The sequence below is a fragment of the Poecilia formosa genome, unplaced genomic scaffold (genome assembly GCF_000485575.1).
Source record: "Poecilia formosa unplaced genomic scaffold, Poecilia_formosa-5.1.2 Scaffold12, whole genome shotgun sequence".
In the NCBI taxonomy this organism is placed as follows: Eukaryota; Metazoa; Chordata; class Actinopteri; order Cyprinodontiformes; family Poeciliidae; genus Poecilia; species Poecilia formosa.
The window spans coordinates 4,197,622-4,216,647 of record NW_006799951.1 but is presented as its reverse complement, the minus strand read 5'-3'; the positions used below and the strand labels follow the sequence as shown (position 1 = coordinate 4,216,647).

The following is a 19,026-nucleotide window of genomic DNA, read 5'->3' as shown; positions in this document are numbered from 1 at the left end:
GGTTCACATCATTCCTGCACACATACTTATCCAACCGGACTTGATAAAATTAGTCCAGACCCCTCCAGACGTTTCAAGCCTATGCCAAGACCTCTGTCAGTAAAACAGCTGTTTGCTCCTCCCCACATTACTTCCACTGGTGAACGTCTCTCCGCCATCACTCCCACCTTCTGCAGGGACTCATTTTAACCCAGACAGAAATACATAAAATGAGTTATCGGGGCCACCCCTGGAGCGCCACCATCAAATTTCTCTCTTTGTGTGTCCTCATATCCCCTCCCCTTCCCACACACACACACACACACACCATCCTCGGTGCTAACAGATTCCCTCTCATTACCTCTCATCCACCATCTCCACCTCCTTCCATCCCCCATCCAAACAGGGAAAGGGCAGTGGCAGATCGACCCAACTAATCTCAATAAGCCACAGACACACAGAAGCTCACCTTGGATATTAGATGAGCCCGATATCCCGTGTGCCACCCACCTCTCTAACCTTGTCCTCTCCCCTGCTCCTCGTTTGGGTGCTCATCACTGTTGCGATCTATGATGGGATTGTACACATCTCTTCCTTTCACACGCACATTAACACATTACACACACACACACACACGCACATATTCATGCTCCCAAGGGACTGTGACAGCACAGGAGCAGATGGGCGGCTAGTGATGACATGTTGTTAAAAATAAAGATTCCTGTTAACCCGTTGTCAGCTAGCGTCCCCCCACCCCCACTCCTTTCCCTCGTGTCCCCTCACCTCATCTCATCTCTTCCTGTCAATCTCTTCCCATCGTCTTCTCACACCACCAGTCCCTTTTTTCATTCGGTGCATTTAGTCTGCAACTCTACCCGTGGAGGCTCTTACTCAGACACTACCAAATCAACTAACCGTACCACTTAAAGCTTGCAAGCCCAAGAACCCTAACCCTCCACCACTCCCTACATGATATTTAATACAAGTCTTTTCCGACCTACAGAGCTCTGTATTATGCCTGGCTTGTGAGAACGCATCAATAATAGATAAAGAAGTCAGTTTAGCTGGGTTCTTTTTTTTTTTTTCTTGCAAATTATGCCGAATTAAATTTTTACGTTCGCTTTCTGTCACTTTTCAAATTTGTTCGCTCAGTGTTGATTGCTAAATTATTCAAAGACAACACAGCGGAGGCGGCTGGATCAAAGGAAATATTCTGGCCCGCCATGATGAAACGGAAGGGATGTCGGTCTAGATCTGAGAGATGCCAGACAAACGTCTGCAGGCTGCAAAGGAACAACTGATGTGATTCACAACTTTACCTAAATGCAAGGTGAAGATTTTAGTTTTTAGTGTACTGAGCTCCAGATAAGTTCCTCCCTTCATCAGTTCGTACCCTGACTTCGTCCCCACACTGTGCCATTTCGTCCATTCCTTTTTCCATTTCGCTCTCAAAAGTACAAACCGTGTGCATATCAAATTATTTCTCTTGGTCGCAAAATGCCAAAAGATCACATTTAATTGTGTTCAGACACAAAGTGGTCACTTTATACAATACAAACTGCAATTACTCTTTTTTTCATTTAAACTGCCTTAACTTTTCAAAGTACAAATTCGCACTTTCTGCCTCATTTTGACAAGACAGTACCACACAGTTGCCGCAAATCTGTCGTGTGCGCCTCCATAAAAAAAAGAGAAAAGAAAACCGCCATTCCGCCAAATCCCAAAAGGACGCACTTGAATTGAGATCAAGTGGCTGTGGAGACCAGTAGATAACAGGGATCTCATTGTCATCTTTAAAAAAAAGAACAGTTTGAGTTGGGACATGGGGGGCCTTATCCTGCTGGAAGAACTGCTGTCATAAAGGAATACACGCAAAACTCACGTAGGCTGTTATTTAGCACAAAGGGGCCCAACAGTCTAAAACAGATGTTGTTGATGTCAAATTTGGACCCTTTGATGTGAACGTCAAAGTTAAAATCGAGGCTCATCGAACAAGTTAGTCCAGTTTTGATGAGCCAGTGTGAAGTGTAGGTTCACTGTTATGTTCCCAACTTCAATCTGCTTCAAGACTAGACAGTCAGAGACGGTTCTCTGCGTACATTGATTATATGCAGAGGATAGTAGCTTCTTTGAGATGCTGTTGGGTTTAGGCTTTTTTTTTTGGTCCACAAAACTGCTACTGAGAAGTTGTGTCACATTTAAACTCACTTGAGCAGGTCTACCTGGTAAAGAGCATAGTGAGTATATTTTTTTTCAGAAAACTTTATGTGACACCCCATTTCAGCTAATTGTTTTAAATCACAAGTAGCATAGCATTTCCTCATAGAGTAGATTATATATTTAAAAAAAAAAAGCCCAGGGAAGTACTTCAAATCACTGGTTGTCAAACCAGACATGAAATGCGACCAGTGTGAGTAGAAATTGATGGATGGCTGCTACAAAATCTCCAGCGAAAAACAGGTCCCTAAAATTACAGAACAACCAAAACCGCAAAAGCAAAAAAAAAAAAAAAAGATGATGAAAGGGGAAAATGACCAGCACGCTGCGTTGTAAACCTCTCCAACACTAATCACCAGCAAGCCTTCAAAAGCAGCTGTCATATCGTGCTCAGCCAGACGGCCCAACTTTCAAAACTTCTTAGACTGAAAAAGTAGGGCACGAAAACCGAGCTACACTGCGAAACGTCTGGTGGCTTTGCAGCAGCGAAGGGTCCTCACCCGAAAAAAGGCAGCTGAAGCGATACATTTATTAATAGTGCTCATGTGCCACATTTTTATTTTTTTTTATTTTTCTTTGAAGTGGTGGAGCGGGCAGAGGGAGAGACAGAATAAGTGAAAGAGAGAGAGAGAGAGAGAGAGAGAGAGAGAGGAGGTCTCTCAGATTCTGCGGTCAGACAATATTCCCTCTGGGTGGAGTGGGTCCCATTCACAGTGACCTCAATAGTCCTACAGTGAAGTGCGAAGTGAAAGAGTGAGAAAAGGCCCCATCGGAAAATGGAAAAGGGGGAGTTAGATCACAGCTCTTTCTCTCTTCTTGATGATATTGATTAAAGAGCTTAGGAGGAAGATCTGAACACATGAGGCCCGCCATTGTGTGAAGATGAGAGGGCTGGGTAGGGCTGGAGAGCCACTGCTAGGAATGTTTCGAGTCCTCCAAGGTTTCCACTTGACCTGTAGGCTGAGGACCAGAAGCTTTCCATGTGGCTACTCTGTTTACAGACTTTAAATGTCTCCGCCGTGAAGGTTACTTTTACATTACGCACAAATTAGATTGAAGAACGCAAGGTTTTAATTTCAGCTACACAGAATTTGAGAATGTATTTTGAAATCCAACTACTGGAGGAGACCCTGTATCTGATTAGATTAATATTCTGAAATAATAATAAAAAATAAAAAAAAGTGATTAAAGTACAAACCAAAACAAGTATTTTGGTATTATTATTTAGGAAATTAAATAATACATGCATTTAAAATAACTGGTATTAATGTGGTTTTAACATTTTTATTTTAGTTAGTGCGACGCTAGCACCAGAAGATAGCTAACTACGTTAGCAAAACAGGTCTTGAACTTTCCGCTTTAGCTAACTGATACTCTATGAACTTAAAATTATTATGTTTTCATGGCCAATTAGAAAAAGTGTTGCATTTTTTTAGTCCTTTATTCTTCGGATTTTCTACTTCATGTGACGGGAACATCAAGCTAACAAGACGGCTCTTGTTTTCATTGTAGATAACACTAATCTTCCCTTATCTTTTCTGAATATAACCCTTTGTCACTAAGATAAATGTATTCTCTTTTTTAAAAAAAAAAAAAAAGAGAGACAAAATATGTTACAAGATTGCAAAAAAACTAAATATTGCATTTTGGAGTCTTACTTTTCCAGGAAATTAAAAGTACTGCTAAGCAATTATTATTTTCCTACAGTATATATTTTTTCTCTTTACTGTCTGTATTTAAAGCATATCGAATGGTAGGACTGAAGAAGCTGGAGGCAGGTGACAGAATGTTGACCAAAATAAACTTTTATTTTAAGAATAAAATAATTACCTGCTGAGGAAGGTAATTCGAAAACAGAAAGCAGGACTGTCTAAGCACTTTTGCTACTCTCACTTTAAATTTCTTACTGGGACAACGTGGAAAGGCAAGGGAATGTGTAAACTGAGGGAAAAAATGACAAACAGAAGAGCAGGTGTGATAATTAGTAACCCAGACCAGGTGTGACAGGAGGAGAAATCTGGATAAAAGAAAAATCAGCACAGATAAAAAAAAAAAAGAGAGACTGGATCCAGACCCAAATAAAGTCTTAAACAGATGAACTTCAGGTGTCAGAATGTGACTGAGATACTTTTATAACCCTAACACTTCTTGTGGCATTATGACAAGAAGGAAGTAGAGATGAGACAAAAAAATTTTTAAATAAAATGCCACATCATGGAATAAAATCTTGTTTCTCAAAACAAAGGCATTGCGAGAGGGGAAAAAAAAAACGCTTGCTTTTTTTAAAATATTTTTTTCTTGTGCAGACTTAAGAAATGAATTTCTGCCTGGTGTTTGAAGACAGGCGTGAATCTTAAGGTAAACAAAGACATCACAAAGATAGAGAAACAATAAGAACAAAGTTATTTCCACAAGAACGGTTGTTTTCACAGCTTTCCGCATTTGCACACCCTCATCTTCCTAAAATAATGGAATAAGTCATTGTTTTTCCCCAAAAGACTTATTTATGGTACACATTGGCGGCATATCACCTACTGCCTTTATTTCTCATGTAAATAATTATTGTTGTCTCTGATACCCACCTAGTGCAAACATGAAAATGACTGAATTTAAAGAATAAAATAAAATAGTGTGTAAAACCCCTCACTTCTAAATAATATGTGTGCAATTTAAGTTGTTTTAAGTCTTGGTCTTTGAAATTCTCTTAGTCATTCCCTTCACCCTCTTAAAACAACTAATCTAGATTAATAAGGAAGATTCAAACTCAGTACTTCTAACAGACACGTTACCTTGGCTCAGCCTTTAATCAGAACCTCAGTGAAATCACTCAAAACTTGAACTATTCCTAATACAGATTTCACAGATATGGCGACCTGTGCATTATTATTATTATTATTATTATTGCAAAGCAAAATCTCAATATATATATATGGATTTTTATCACTGACACACCATGACACTTTCCTGTGTTTCTTATTAAAAAATAAGAAACACAGAAAGAGATTTACATGGAAAATCACTCTCTTTTTTTTCAAGCTTAAAATAGATTAGAAAATAGCATAAAACATTCTTGGAACGGCATCAAACCCAAGTCATTTTCAAACATGTGCTTTTGTGAATCCCAACATTTTCTGCGTCCTAATAAACACAACCAGAGAGGAGATCTGCTGCAAACAAAAAACGCTGGAAGCTGATGGAATAAACACCTCGTTTAATTATAGTTATGGGTTTTAATTACTTGGACGGTTGTCAGGTGCGAGTGGGCGCCCTGTTATATTTAAAGAACAATGGTCTCTGAAGGTCTTTATGTCTCATAAAATGTTCGTAAAGAAGACTTCAGAGGATATCAAGCTGCTGCTTTTAAATCCAAATGTATTCATGTCTTTTGCAGATTTACGTTTAAAATAATCTTTTCTTTACATTTTGTTAGCCCGTTTCTTCTGACTGGAGGTAGTATTAACTTTTTGAAGTGGCTCAGCCAGAGAATCTGTGAATTGAGCTAAAGAGTTTGACAGCTTTCAAAAAAAAAAAAATAAAATAAAATACCAACGGAAACATTTCAAAAAGTTTGTCAGTAAATAATGATTTCTGAGAGGGACACCAATAATTCGTTCAACGTTCTATTTAGAAACATTTAAATAACAGCTTTTGGATTGCTTTATATTATTATTATTATTATTATTAATTATTTGGTGGAATAAATTTAAATCTAAAACTGTCGAGGTTTTCAATAAGTTGATGAACACATTTTAGGTTGAAGAGGATGAGTTAAACATGTCCTTAAAACCTTCAGAAGCTACTAACACATATTTGAACCAATTATTAATTTATTTGTTTTACCACTGAACTCAAGTACTGACTGCATAGTGAAGACGTTGTTGACAGTAATCCTTGCAGAAATGACCTGGACTCAGATCTCATCCAGGATGTTTCTGTGTGGAGTTCCCATGTACTCTGGTTTCCTTCCTCCACTGCCCTCTCTAAATAGCCCTTAAATTTGAGTCTGGGCTGTTTCTTGTTTTCGTTTTTTGGTTTTTTTTTGGGGGGGAGAGGGGGGGCGGTTGTTGCTCTCTCTCTCTCTTCAGCCGTGTTATTTCGACACACCTGTCGCCTATTCAGTTCAACGAGAATCCTTCACAACATGCTCACCGGTCAACCATCACCGGCGGGCCATTGAATGACCACTTAACGTTCGCATCGGCTGTCTCTTCCTTAATGCCTCTCCTGATAATATTTCCTCTCCTCTCCAACCTTCCCCCATAACCCTCGCAGCCCCCCACAAACTCATCCCCGTTTTTTTTTTTTTTTTCAGATCCACAAAAACGCACACACGGTCGCACACGGAGCCCCATTTGAATTGCAAGTGAGCCGCCGTGCTCGGAAAACAGGGAGGAGGTGGGGAACAAGTGGGAAAACAACAGGAGGGGAGGGAGGAGGACGGAGGCCTTGCCGACCGGGTGACATTCACACGGCGTTTAGCGGGACGAGCCTCCATGTGTGTGTGTGTGTGTGTGTGTGTGCGTGTGTGTGAAGGAGAGAAAGAGTGAGGAGGGAGAGAGGAGGATGCGTGGGACAGCCCTGGAGGGACACCTGAGCAGGGAAGAGACACCTTCTGAACTACAGGGCCGGGGGGTTGAGGGGGGGGATCCTCACGGGAGAAGGAGTCAGTGGAACTCCCCCGACAACAACCTGCTTGTTGCTCCTCCTCTCCTCGCAACCAGCTCTCATCCCCACCCCTCTCCACCTCTTCTTCCTCCTCCTCCTCCATCCTCTCTCCGTCTCTCATTTGATCCCATCCCTCATTCCCTGCACCACAGAGGGAGAGCGGGAGCTGAGAGAAAGGTAAGGGGGATGCATGCATGTACATTGTCCTTGCAGAATGTGTGTGTGTGTGTGTGTGTGCGTGTGCGTGTGTGTTTAAGTGCCTCAGCTTCTCAGATTTCCACCGGGCAAGTTGTTTAGGAACTTGTCTCTTTCAGCTATTTGTTGTTGCGTTGGAGAGAGGAAGGGGGGGAAAAAAAGGAGTGTGATTTCTTTATGATGCTGAAAAGCACTACAGCGTTACACATGGTACTTTAACTATCAGCCAAGATTCTGTTTATCCGGATCTATTCACAGCGTGGAGACGTTTAGGGGTTGCTTTAGTCCATCTTTCTGCAGGTATCATCAAGAAACGGTGTCTACAGTGAGCGAAAAGTTTTGGAAAAGTACCAGGGAGGATAAGATGTGCAAGTATTTAAAAAAAGTGTGGACAATAAGAAACAGGATTCATCTATTCAATCATGCTTGCAGCGAGGTAGAAAATTAGCCGTGAAATCCAATCAAGTTCCACGGTCACTGCTCGGTTCCTAGCCATCATCTCGTCAACCCCCACAGTGAATCAAAGACCAGCTCTTTTTGCCCGTTGTAGTTTTGCTGAGGTGGTGTGTGTATGCGGGTGTGTGTGCGTGTGTGTGTGTGTGCGTGTAGGGACAACGGATACTGAAGGGACCACCCTATGCCATTTAATCTGTCCCTGCTCACAGATAACAGAAGGCAGATGGTCCCGCCGGAGTCCAGGAAGACGGAAGATCACTAATACATAGTCCAGACAGATAAACCTTTTCCCTCTGAAACCGAGCCCGCATCAACTTCCAAATAAACAAGAGGAGAGAAAAAGCCACTGGTTCTTGGGGGTTGAGGTGTGTGTGTGGGGGGGGGTTAAACAGAGCAGCGTGAGAGTTAATTAAAACCCAAACAGTATCCGGAATAAAAGCAGTCATTTGAGAGTCTGGGATAAACATAATGGAGAAAAAAAAAGAAAAAAAAGAGCTGAGCTGTGAGTGTACAGGACCATCAAAGCACCATCAGGAGCGCCTGTGTTTAAAGTGGAGTGTGTATTTATTTATAGAGGGCGGTAGTTAAGTTCACTAAGCTCCTTCTCTTAAAGCAAAAAGACTCAGACTTTTTTTTTTCTTTTTCTTTCTCTCCCCCCCCAAAGCCTTATGAAAATTCAGCTGGCCATAATTTGCAGAGAAGCCGTATGCATATTTTATCAGCGGGCGCGTTTTTGAAGAAACGGGCCTCGGCAGCGCCTTCTCTGCATCTTCATCTTTATCAAGATTGAATGAGGGGGAGTGTGTGTGTGTGTGAGAGACAGAGAGAGAGAGAGTGAGAGAGAGAGAGACTGAGAGAGGGGGGGAGGGGGGGCTGCGAGGTTGTGAAGCCGTCTGGTGATGTGTGTTGCTCTGGACATTTGGCACGGGGGCTAAAGAAGAAGAAGACACCAGTGGCCTTCATATGTCTGCTGCACTGGCTGGTTATTAGGACTCTATGATTCTCAGTGTCACTTTCCTCCACTGTGACCATCTCTGTCTTTCTTCCCCTGTAATTACATCCAACATCCTCTACTTGTTCTCCATTTCCAGTCCTTCCCTCCCTTTGCCTCCCCATCCTCTCAATACGTCGCCCCCCTCGCCCCCTCTGCATCTCTCTCCGTTAAAGCTTTATGGGTCGTTCACTGCCTTCTTTTCTGTGAAATAATGAGCGAGGCGCTTCTGAGCGACTTTGTAGCTGAGCGACTGTTTTGTGAGTTTGAATGCCGTAGCGTCCCGGGGCCCAGGAGCCTCTGATGTGCCGTCTGTAGCTGCCTTCGCGATTCCACAGCGATTGTCTTCTGATCTATGGGTGTGTGTGTGTGTGCGTGCGCGTGTGTGTGTGACATAATACACCTTGTTAGGTGAAGTCAGGGTTGGTGTTTTTGTGAAAACTGCGTGACTTTGAACAAATGCACTTTTCCAGAGGAAAAAAGAGAAACACACAGAGGGCTGCAATTACATACCGTCTCTGAACCACACATCCACATGTCAGTATAGATAAAAAAAGAAGAAGGCTGAACGCTAATAGAATGTTGGTAAAGCAAAGAAAACACAGTAAAAGTCATTAAAGCACCCCCTGGTGGTGTTTGCGGATCCCTCGCAATGCCTGTAATGAAAGATGTTTTGAGAGGAGACCTGATCTAAATCCACCAACTAAAAATAGAAATAGAGCTATAAAGGCATCAACTTCTGAGCTGTATTAGCTACCCACTTCACACTTTGAAAAGTGGTGCGATGATCTTTTTTTTTTTTTTTTACTCCGAGTGTCAAGCTGTGCTACACACATATCCCAGAGTAATAAAGCAGAGCAATCCTGATCCCCAACATGAATAATTCTGTGTGAACAGGATGCGATGTTTCTTCATATCAGCGAAGCATCAGCCAGTGCAGCTCTTTTTAGGGTTTACGGCTGAAGTTTAAATAAGTGCATTGCTGTGTGTGTGTGTGTGTGTGTTCGTGCGTGTGTGTTTGTCGGCCATGGGCTCTGATTGATGCTCCTGACCTTTCCGTTGCACATTTTCAGAGCCTGGGAGATACAGCCGCGGTGCAGGCAGCGAGAAAAATAAAGAAGGGTCAAAAAGAGGAGACGGAGAAGCCGAATCAGCGATGGCGTTATCCTGGTGTCCCTTTGCAACTTTGATGCTGGTTTGGGGATCTTTGACGCCCCAGGTTCACTCGGCGCTGGCACCGGAGAACGAGGTGCCACTTCGCCCCACCACGTGGTTACCGGAGGGGAAGGTCATGACAGTAACTCTTCCGAAGGGACGAACTCGAAGGTAACACAAGCGACAAGGAAAATGGAGCCCGGACTTGATTTAAACCAGTCGGTAAATATTTGTTCGTCGTTTAAAACTAAGAAGGGGCTTTGGTTTGGCCATATGAAGGACTGGCAATATGACATGTTGCTCAAAGAACTTTTTTTTTTTGTACCAAAGTGGCCATTTAGTGTCAAACAATGTTCACAGCAACACTAAAGATGATACACAAGTAAAAATATATATATATTCTTGAACCAGCAGCTTTTTTATCTGCTACTCAAGAAAAATATAGAGATGCTGCAAGCTCCCATGTCCTGCCACTTCTTGACAATTTCTTAAAGTTCAGGATTTTAATGAAACTATTTGAAAGGAATGCACCATTTCAGTTATTGTTGAACCAATGGCAGCCTGTTGCAAAATTGTTACAGTTCACCACACTCTTGGCAGCCATGTAGCAGTAGCTTCTAGGGCTGCTTAATCATGGAAATTACAATTATTCAAACCGCTGTTATCACTGAGTTTGGAAAAACAATGTCCATTGAGAACAGAAAATTCATATTCCTCCTTGTTGACAAATTGGGAAATTTAGAGAACGTGTTTTAGTTGTTTTTTGTTGTTAGTTGTTTTTTGTAAACAGACATTTGTAAANTTTCCTTAAAATCACTGGCAACATACTTAAATATAGACTGCAGCTTTAACTTTTGACACACAATGACAAACTAATCGTAGACAAAAAAAAAAAAACGAGTAAAATATCAAAACAAAATGAAATAACAAATTAACTAACAACTAATAAAGAAAATAAGAAAGTTAATAATTGCTCTGCCAGAAACTGTTCAACACAAGGAGGCACCAAATCCTGCACATGCAAAAAAATGCAATAAAAAAACTCATTCTGGATTGTTAAATGAGAAGTAAAAATGTGCTTATGCACCCCTCTTCTAATGCAGCCCTGGGCAACTGCCTATATTGCCTATATCGATAAACAGCCACCAGTGGTAATAAATGCTAACGTGTAACAAACAGAAAGTGAGACGCTGTTGTTGGGTTATTTTAAGTTTTGACTGATAAAAGTTGAAAAGTTTTGTGTGTTAATTTGAGAGCGTGTTCACTCCCTCCAGTTGCAATCAAACCAAAATCACTGCTTAAGAGCAAAGTTAGAAAGAGCAAAAATCCAAACTCGTACGCATAAATAAATCTGGCCAAAAATAACTAGAAGACTGAAACCTATTTAGGAAACATATAATAATAATGATAAGTCAACAGGCCAAGTCAATTTGAAAACCAAAATATATGAAACAAGGCAGAACTCAAACATTACGTAAACTCCAAATCCATTGTAGTAGAAGAACATGTAAACTCCCTAAATATCAAACAATGACATATAGATTCAATGTGAAATCACAAAATGTTCCCCCTAACATCAGAAACCTCTTTCAACATGCAGCTTGTGTTCACAGCACTGTCTTCTGACTGGAGGTTTCATTATCAGAAGTGAAAGTGGCAAAGGATGGTAAACATGTGGTGTTCCTTCACGAGGCAGCAGATAAACACGACTATAGGATAAATAAAACATTTCAAGACCTTTTGTTTTGTTTTGTTTTTTTTGCTCCATGAAAATTGTTCAACAAAATGCAAGTCAGGAGTCTCTCGTGGCTGTAAATACGTAGCAGTCGAGTCGGTCTTTAAAATAAAACCAACAACTGCCTGGTTTTGTTTTCGGTTTAGAGCACTGGGCTCACAGGAAGCTTCTCATTTACATAAAGTCACTCACTGTTTTACACAAATTATGAGAGAGGAACATAACACTCTGCCTCTAGAGATGCAATACGACACTGCCAGAATAGATTGTGCAGCTTTTGCTATAAAAATAGAATTATAGTAATGAAAAGAAAAGGCTTTTGTAAAGCCTTATTTATTTGAAACACGGGAGACCAATAAAAGCCAGAAAACGGCTGTAATAATTATATATATATATATATATATATTCCATAAACCAGAATATGAGTTTCAATGAGTCGTGTTTGTCAGAGGAAGAAGTACCCTTTGAATATAACAAGTTTTTAAGCAGGCGTTCTTTTCATTAAGGTCACATTTCTGAATTAAAATTGTTTTCTTTTTTGTTTGTCAGATCTAATAAAATGTCTTAACTGTTGTTTTCACTAACTAGGTAGAAAATCATCATAATTAATAGTAATAAAGCCACAAAAGCATCAGTCTGTGTGTAATTAACCTATATAGAGTGTTTTACTTATCAAATTGAATTTCTAAATCCATCCATCCATTTTCTCTACACCCTTGTCCCTAGTGGGGTCGGGAGGGTTTCTGGTGCCTGTCTCCAGGGAAGGTTTCGGGTGAGAGGCGGGGCTCACCCTGGACAGGTCGTCAGTCTGTTGCAGAATTTCTAAATCAAATGAACTTAATTTGCCTGACTGCAAGTGTGAAATAGTCAGGCCTGGTGTTGATCGCTGCATTTGCAAATGAGGCCTTCCAGGTTATATAATGTAGGAAAAAAGTTTGGGTTTTTGAATTTGTTTTGCTAGAACATCATCATCCTCAGGCTCCAAAATATTTAATTCGTAGGATGAAAAATTAAGCAAATGCACAGCCAAGCTGGAGCTCTCTGTTTTTCCTTTTTTTAAAAATTTTATTTACTTGATGTGTGTATTTTTTGGTAATTCAAATCTAACGTGGATTAAATTTTTCTACGTCGTCAAGTTGAATAATGTAATCCCTCTTGATTCATTTACCCGTTACAATTTTCATACTTAACGCTTTTGAAGGAGACGTACTTCTTATTCCTCGACAACAAAACTAGCTTAAAGAGATCTCTTCTTGCTAACTCACACTTAGATATGTCTCCGGTTGTTGTTTTATTAAAGAAAAAAGGGCTCACAAATTCTGTCCTTCCTTCAGTCACGTGTCGGCAACCATCCGTCTTCGTGGAAGAGAAAACGCAGCTCGTTTGGCCCGAGTGTCTCATCACAGAGCTCCCGCTTTGCTTTCTGAGAGGTGGGAGCTGAAAATTACGTCTCCCCGTGTGTTGCAGTCTGTCCACCGGTGCAGTCATGCTGAACCGCATGGCAAATAATGGAGAGAAACACTGATTCGGGGAAATTAATCACTGTTAAACAAGCAACTAAGTGCCCTTGAAAATGACATTGCCGCACATCTGTTTGCAAATAGCCGGCATCTGGCCGAGATCATAAATGATTGTGTTTCTGCTTAAGGACAACAAATATTTATTAGGACTCACCGACGCAGTTATGAATTCTCATTAAGTAAAACTAACTGTACATAAATTACCGTAAAGCATTGTTTTGTTTTAAAGTGGCATCAACAAACACAGCATTCTGGTTGATTGTGAATTTCATTACTTGCTACGGATATTAATGGCCACATCTGATTCTCAGTCTAGACCTCCTGCAAAAATAGTAACTAATTTGCATGTAGGAAAGGGGGGAAACAATGCAAGTAGAAAATCTTGAAAAGTTTTGCAACATCAAATCAAGCTTTGGTCGATACATTTAGAAGAAACCTACATCCACCAAAATGAAAGAACTCGACGGCACACAAACGCCAGTGGGTAATATCTCGCCTCTGCAGCTGAATTGAAATAAGATGTTATCTCTTTTGACGTGTCCCATGAAGAATGAACCCAGGTCCTCTGGCTATCTCTTCCTGCCTGTTCGCAGGTTATATTTCACACTGAAGAAGAAGACCTCTGCGATGTCGGTTACTGTGAGTCCCTGCAGCCTCCCCATCGAATGGAGCCTGGCCGCTCGGACTCTGAAGGACAAACCGCTCAAAAACCTGCAGTGTGAGTAAACAAACTGCGCCTTCCTAAATCCTGAAGATCATCGCCAAATCTTATTAAGCTGAGACGATCAATTAGATATTATCGTGACCCTCTCTGGGTTAATTGGGGGGAGCGGCATGGCTAATCTTACCTTGGGTTGTGTTTGTAAAAGAGAGGTGACTTTGGGAAGGAGAATTTATAAGCAGCTTTACTGTATGGATTAAGTTTAAAGGAGTAGTGGACATTGTGTAAAATCAGCTTTTCTGAGCACCTTCCCCCAATCAGCTCCACCAGACTAGTGGCAGCAGCAATTAGCAAACACCTGATGGAACCGCACACCTGCTTAGCATATCATAGGATCTACTCCTCAGCCCATCGCTCCTAAATGTCATCATGAGAAGCCTGTTGCGGTGACGTGTCAGAAAGAGTAGGAGCTTTAAAGGGACAGAGGCCCAATGTCAAGGCGTCAAATTCAAATTTCTTTTAATTTCTGTTTGATATGTACAGCATTTATGTCACAACTGAAGGTAACGTAGTTACTTGATTACACTATAAAAAGAAAGTATGGGCCTGGAAAATACATAATGTCACCCATTTCACATCTGCTTTTGTTTACTACTGCATATCGCAACCACTTTATGTGGCAGGCAGGGTATTTCTGTGTGTTTTAAAAAGTGATTGTCTTAAAAAAAAAAAAAAAAATCTTAGGCTCTTATCAGTAAATTTTACCCAAGTGTTCAAGTTGAAAACAGGAGTAAAGATACACAGTGCTGTGCATTCTTTCAAAGTCAGACAGGGCCAGTGATTGCGTGATTATATCCGGTTCCCACTTTGTCGTGTATTTTGACTCGGGGTTTCTATTTTTAAGGTATCATAAAACAAACACTGAAAACGGCTACACTCTGTTTAATTTTAATACTTCTAGAGCGACGACATACTACTGGGCTCTGCAGTCCAGCAAGATTCTGTAAACAAGCGTGTTGAGTAAACTCGCAACAGAAATCTACATTAGATTCGATCCGCAATCAAGGAATTCAAAATAAACCAAGAATAAATCATTCTTTGGTACTGAACAGGCAGAGATGGTGGGACACAAAAAGCATGTTTGATTTTGTTTTGTGCGAGTGTGTCTGGTAACCTGCAAAGGTTACCTGAGCCAGCTTTCCCACATACAAAGATTACATTATGAAGTTCTAAAATGACACATAAATCATTCAGACTCTGAGCTTGTGGGTTTCCATCGCCAGCGTGAATTATTCACTTTGATTCTGTAACATTTGGTCTCGACTGAGGAGGGATTTTTCAGCTCCAGGAGACATGAACTGAGAAAACAAGTGGTGGTGTTTTGCTTTATTTTTGTGTGTGTGTGTGTGTGTGTGTGTGTGTGTGTGCGTGCGTGTGTGTGTGTGTGTGTGTGTGTGTGCATTCGTCCATTGCGTCTTTCAGATGAGGAGCTTGCATAGTCCACAACAAAAACAATGTTTGCCTGAATGAAAGGCAGTAATTTTTGAAGTGGCATTCGACATTTCATGCGGCTGTTCATTAATTAGGTGCAGAGGAGTTTTCGACATCTGGGTTATGAGTTGTGTGCAGTTTGAAGAGGGTTTGCAGCTATGCCTTTGGTTTCATAACGTAAGTAGATATTATATGGATATGTGCACAGTTTGATTGTTTGATTGAATTCCAAGATATTTTCAGTATTAAGCTATTGTATTTCCTTTACCCACCTTTGGATACAAACACAACAAACATAACAGATAAATGGATTTTTGTAAAAGGCAATTCAGCAACAACAGAAAATAAGAAAATAGAAAATTTATTGTTGTCATAATAAACAAGCTGCTGCAGCCTATAATAATCTGGGATAGATAGATAGATAGATAGATAGATAGATAGATAGATAGATAGATAGATAGATAGATAGATAGATAGATAGATAGATAGATATTTCAAACTCAAAGTCCAGGTAAAATTATCATTTTTAGGGTAGAGATTTCAGCTTATAGTCATCTATAAATCATAATTTTGCCAAAATCTTTAGAGTGGAGAGAAACAGTCTAAATTTACACACACTAGGATGCTAATACACGCTAGCTAAAAAAAAAAAAATAATTGATCAGGGTTGCTGTGTACACAATTTATTAGAAATCTGTCAGATTTACTCCTGTAGGCAGTTGCTAACGCTAACGCAACAAGTCATTTTGTCGATAGAAATATGAGTATCATCAGCTAAATGCAAATTCTTATGACATAACTCTTGCTGCTTAAGTGAAAAGAATAAGAATCTATTTGTTCTTAGCCCGTCACACTTCTATAATCACTACAAGCAGCCAACGGGATCATGGTTACACCGGACAAGCAGCCTGATATCTACAGCTAAGGTGGAAGAATCAACAGATTCTCACTACTAAATATGGGTAGCAACACTGTCCTGTGTGCTTTGCTTGTGCGGTGACAGGGACGTTACCTAGAATTAACGGGAACAAGACGAAGGTTAAGAGGCCAAAGCCGGAAACAAACCCTGTAAAATCTTTACAGTGACTTGGCTTGAGGTTTAACTTTTGGCGAGACAACAACCCAAAACATACAGCCGGAGCTACAATGGAACAGCTCCACTGAAAGTTTAATCATGTGTTGGAACGTCCCAGTCGATTCCAATCTGTGGCAACACTTAAAAACTGATGTGCACAAAGGTATTTTGCATCGAAAATTTGGCAAAAAATGTCAGACCCTTGACGAGCAAACCTAATAGAGAAACAAACTTATTTATATTACCTTCATAAAAAATGATTAAACCCACATTTTCCTTGCTTTTTGCTCCACAATTATGCACTACCTTGTTACGACCTATCGCATAAAATCCTAATAAGACATATGTGGTTGTAATATAACAAAATATGAATATATTTGAAGAGTACAGTATACTTTTACAAACCACTGTCGGGAGAGCCGGTTTGTATTTTTTAAGATTTAGGGAGGTAATGTAGCAAAAAGTATTTGTTGAAAATCCAAAGGCTCTTAAATATTTTTCAGAAACTGTCAGGGATGGGTAGTGCAAGTTCAGCTCAATGTAATTTCCTTTCCTTGAAGTTCTCACTAGTCTTAATTATTTAGTGTTGATGCGCATAGTTAAGTAAGTTAAAGCGATAATTTGGTTCAAAACAAGCACATCCGTTTTCGAGATGAGTTCGACTTCAATGTAGAATTAAATACTCATGTTCTTTTCCTCCAGGGAGCACCAAGAAAAGCACGCCCGAGGTGTGGTGGCGAGGCCCTGGCACAGAAGAGAAAATCCACAGCTTCACCGGTGACACAGTGGACGCCTTCAACGGCCCTTCACATCTCAGCGCTTCTGTCTACGTCGTGAGGCTGCGTTCAGAACTGCAAAGCACCAGAGCTACGGTCTTCCTCCACGAAGGCCAAGGGCCTTCAGGCATATTCCCTCGACTACCAGCTGACCCGCGAGTTCACAAGTTAGGAGTTGGTATGACCAGCGTCACCCTCAGCTGGCAGCCCAGTGCCTCCATAACAAGCCTCCCAAAAGCCAAAAACGGTTACGATTATTGCGTCCTCGTTAACTCTCTGCAAAACTACCCCAGCCTCTGCGCTGCTCAAGAGAGGGAGAGAGGGGAGAAAGATCGGAGTCAAGGCAAGAAGGAGAAAAAGAGGCAAGCAACACCATGGCCGATCTTAAAAGAGTGGTGGTGGGAGCAGTGGGAGAGTTATCCCGAGTCCCAGAGTCTGCCATCTTCACTTGCTGATGATTTTGATAATCTTCAGTGCGCGTGTCAGGGGACGGAGAACGTTTGCACGGTCTCCGAGCTCCTGCCTGACACCTCGTACTACTTTGACGTTTTTGTGTTGGATAAGGTGAACGGGACCAGCGCGGCGTACAAGGGGGCTTCTGCGCGGACGCACGAGGAAGCTCAAGCTGCAGTCCTGCCTCTGAGAGAAGGTGAGCTAAGGTGGGTGACCTTTCAGGACGGAGGCTCAGACTCGCAGCAGTTCTTCAGTTTCCGTCCTCGGGGATGGCAGCAGAGTGGCCTCCTCACCTTGCAGAGCTGTGGTGGGGGTGAAAAGATGAAGGTAACTGTGTCCAGTAAGGGACGGGTTTTGACCACTCAGGGTGTGGAAGCAGAGTTAATCCACATTTGGCTCCAAGGAAGTCCATCCTATCTTATCCACTTACAACAAGAAGGAACTGCAATGAGCAAAGTAACTTCTGTTAAAGACGCAGCTCGACTAGCAGCTCTGAAAGCTTCGGTCAAAATGCAAGTTTCATCCGCCTACCACCGCAGAGGGGTCCCATCTCTGCCGTCCACCTTGCAGATAAAATCTTTCAACCGGCTGCGAGGTTGCAACAGCGTCACCCTGGCCTGGATGGGAACGGAGGAAAGAAGTCTGTACTGTGTATACCGCAGAAAGCTCAGTGGCTTTGATGCAGAAGCTGGGGGAGCATCGGCTCTGACCGCGCCCTGCCTGGGCCCAGAGTCTCGCTCCGACACTGAAAGGGTTCTCTGCAAGTATTTCCAAGAGCTGAATCCTCGACGGGCCGTCACTACAGCTGTGATCGGGGGCCTGGAGCCAGGAGTGGCCTATGTGTTTGATGTGTATCTAATGAGACGCTGGGGGATCCCTATCAAGTATGCCAGCAAGATGGTGAAGACCAGAAAGGAATGCTGAGCTGCCGCCCCCTAGAGGAGGCTCACAGGTTGTCCCGGTTTACGGGAAAGTGCATCAGCCCCCGGACATGCTGTAAAGAGACCAAGAGCTCAAGCCATTTGATTGTTGTCAGGAGGCATTTTGCAACAAACAAACAAAAAAAAAAAAGAAGAAATGTTCTCTTGAAGAAAAAAGTGGTCGCACACAAACTCCACTTTATCAATGCAAGTGGACGGCAAGAATTAGGGAAGGATGTACACACCAGCAAAAGTTCATAACATTTACAAAACTTTTGTGCTCTTGTCATTTTGTTCCTCGTTGCAGATCCTCACAATGACATGCCAGTCATCCAAATGCTTTTTTTTTTTTTTTTTTGCCTGTGTCTGGGTACAATGGACGGGCAAGGTTTGAGATGACAGAAAGTCATTATGAAAACAACAAAGGAGACTGTGCCAAAGACGCAACAGAAGCAGATGGGGCAATAATGAGAGAAGATCTGAGACGTAGGGAATCGCAGCATGCACCTGCAGAGCTGCATTTTGTACAAACTAATAAACACAGGTGGAAATGATCTTGAAGATGCTAAATTCAAAGTCTGTGTTTGTCTTTGTGTTCTGCTTTCGCATGAAGCAGTGTGAAATTTCTAGTGGCTTGCCTCATTGTCTTTGATGTATTCTTGTGCTGCTTCAAAGTCATCAATAAATACTAAGGTATCTGTGTACTCCTGGGTGATGGATTATATTGTATAAAGCCT

The 19,026-nt window shown here is 41.5% G+C and overlaps 1 protein-coding gene across 3 annotated transcripts; it reads left to right on the top strand.

The window, feature by feature from the left end:
- Nucleotides 1-6,740: 6,740 nt before the first annotated feature.
- Nucleotides 6,741-18,993, top strand: LOC103133621 (protein NDNF-like). Of its 3 annotated transcripts, XM_016668018.1 has the most exons (5): nucleotides 6,741-7,038; nucleotides 7,722-7,879; nucleotides 9,577-9,829; nucleotides 13,507-13,631; nucleotides 16,843-18,993. In XM_016668018.1, the coding sequence occupies exons 3-5, from the start codon at nucleotides 9,660-9,662 to the stop codon at nucleotides 18,291-18,293; spliced, it is 1,746 nt and encodes a 581-aa protein (XP_016523504.1). In that variant the 5' UTR covers nucleotides 6,741-7,038; nucleotides 7,722-7,879; nucleotides 9,577-9,659; the 3' UTR covers nucleotides 18,294-18,993. The 3 variants fall into 3 exon arrangements, with proteins under 3 accessions (XP_016523504.1, XP_007545509.1, XP_016523505.1); XM_007545447.2 differs by lacking the exon at nucleotides 7,722-7,879 and having other exon boundaries at nucleotides 6,742-7,038; XM_016668019.1 differs by lacking the exons at nucleotides 6,741-7,038; nucleotides 7,722-7,879 and having other exon boundaries at nucleotides 9,818-9,880.
- Nucleotides 18,994-19,026: the final 33 nt, after the last annotated feature.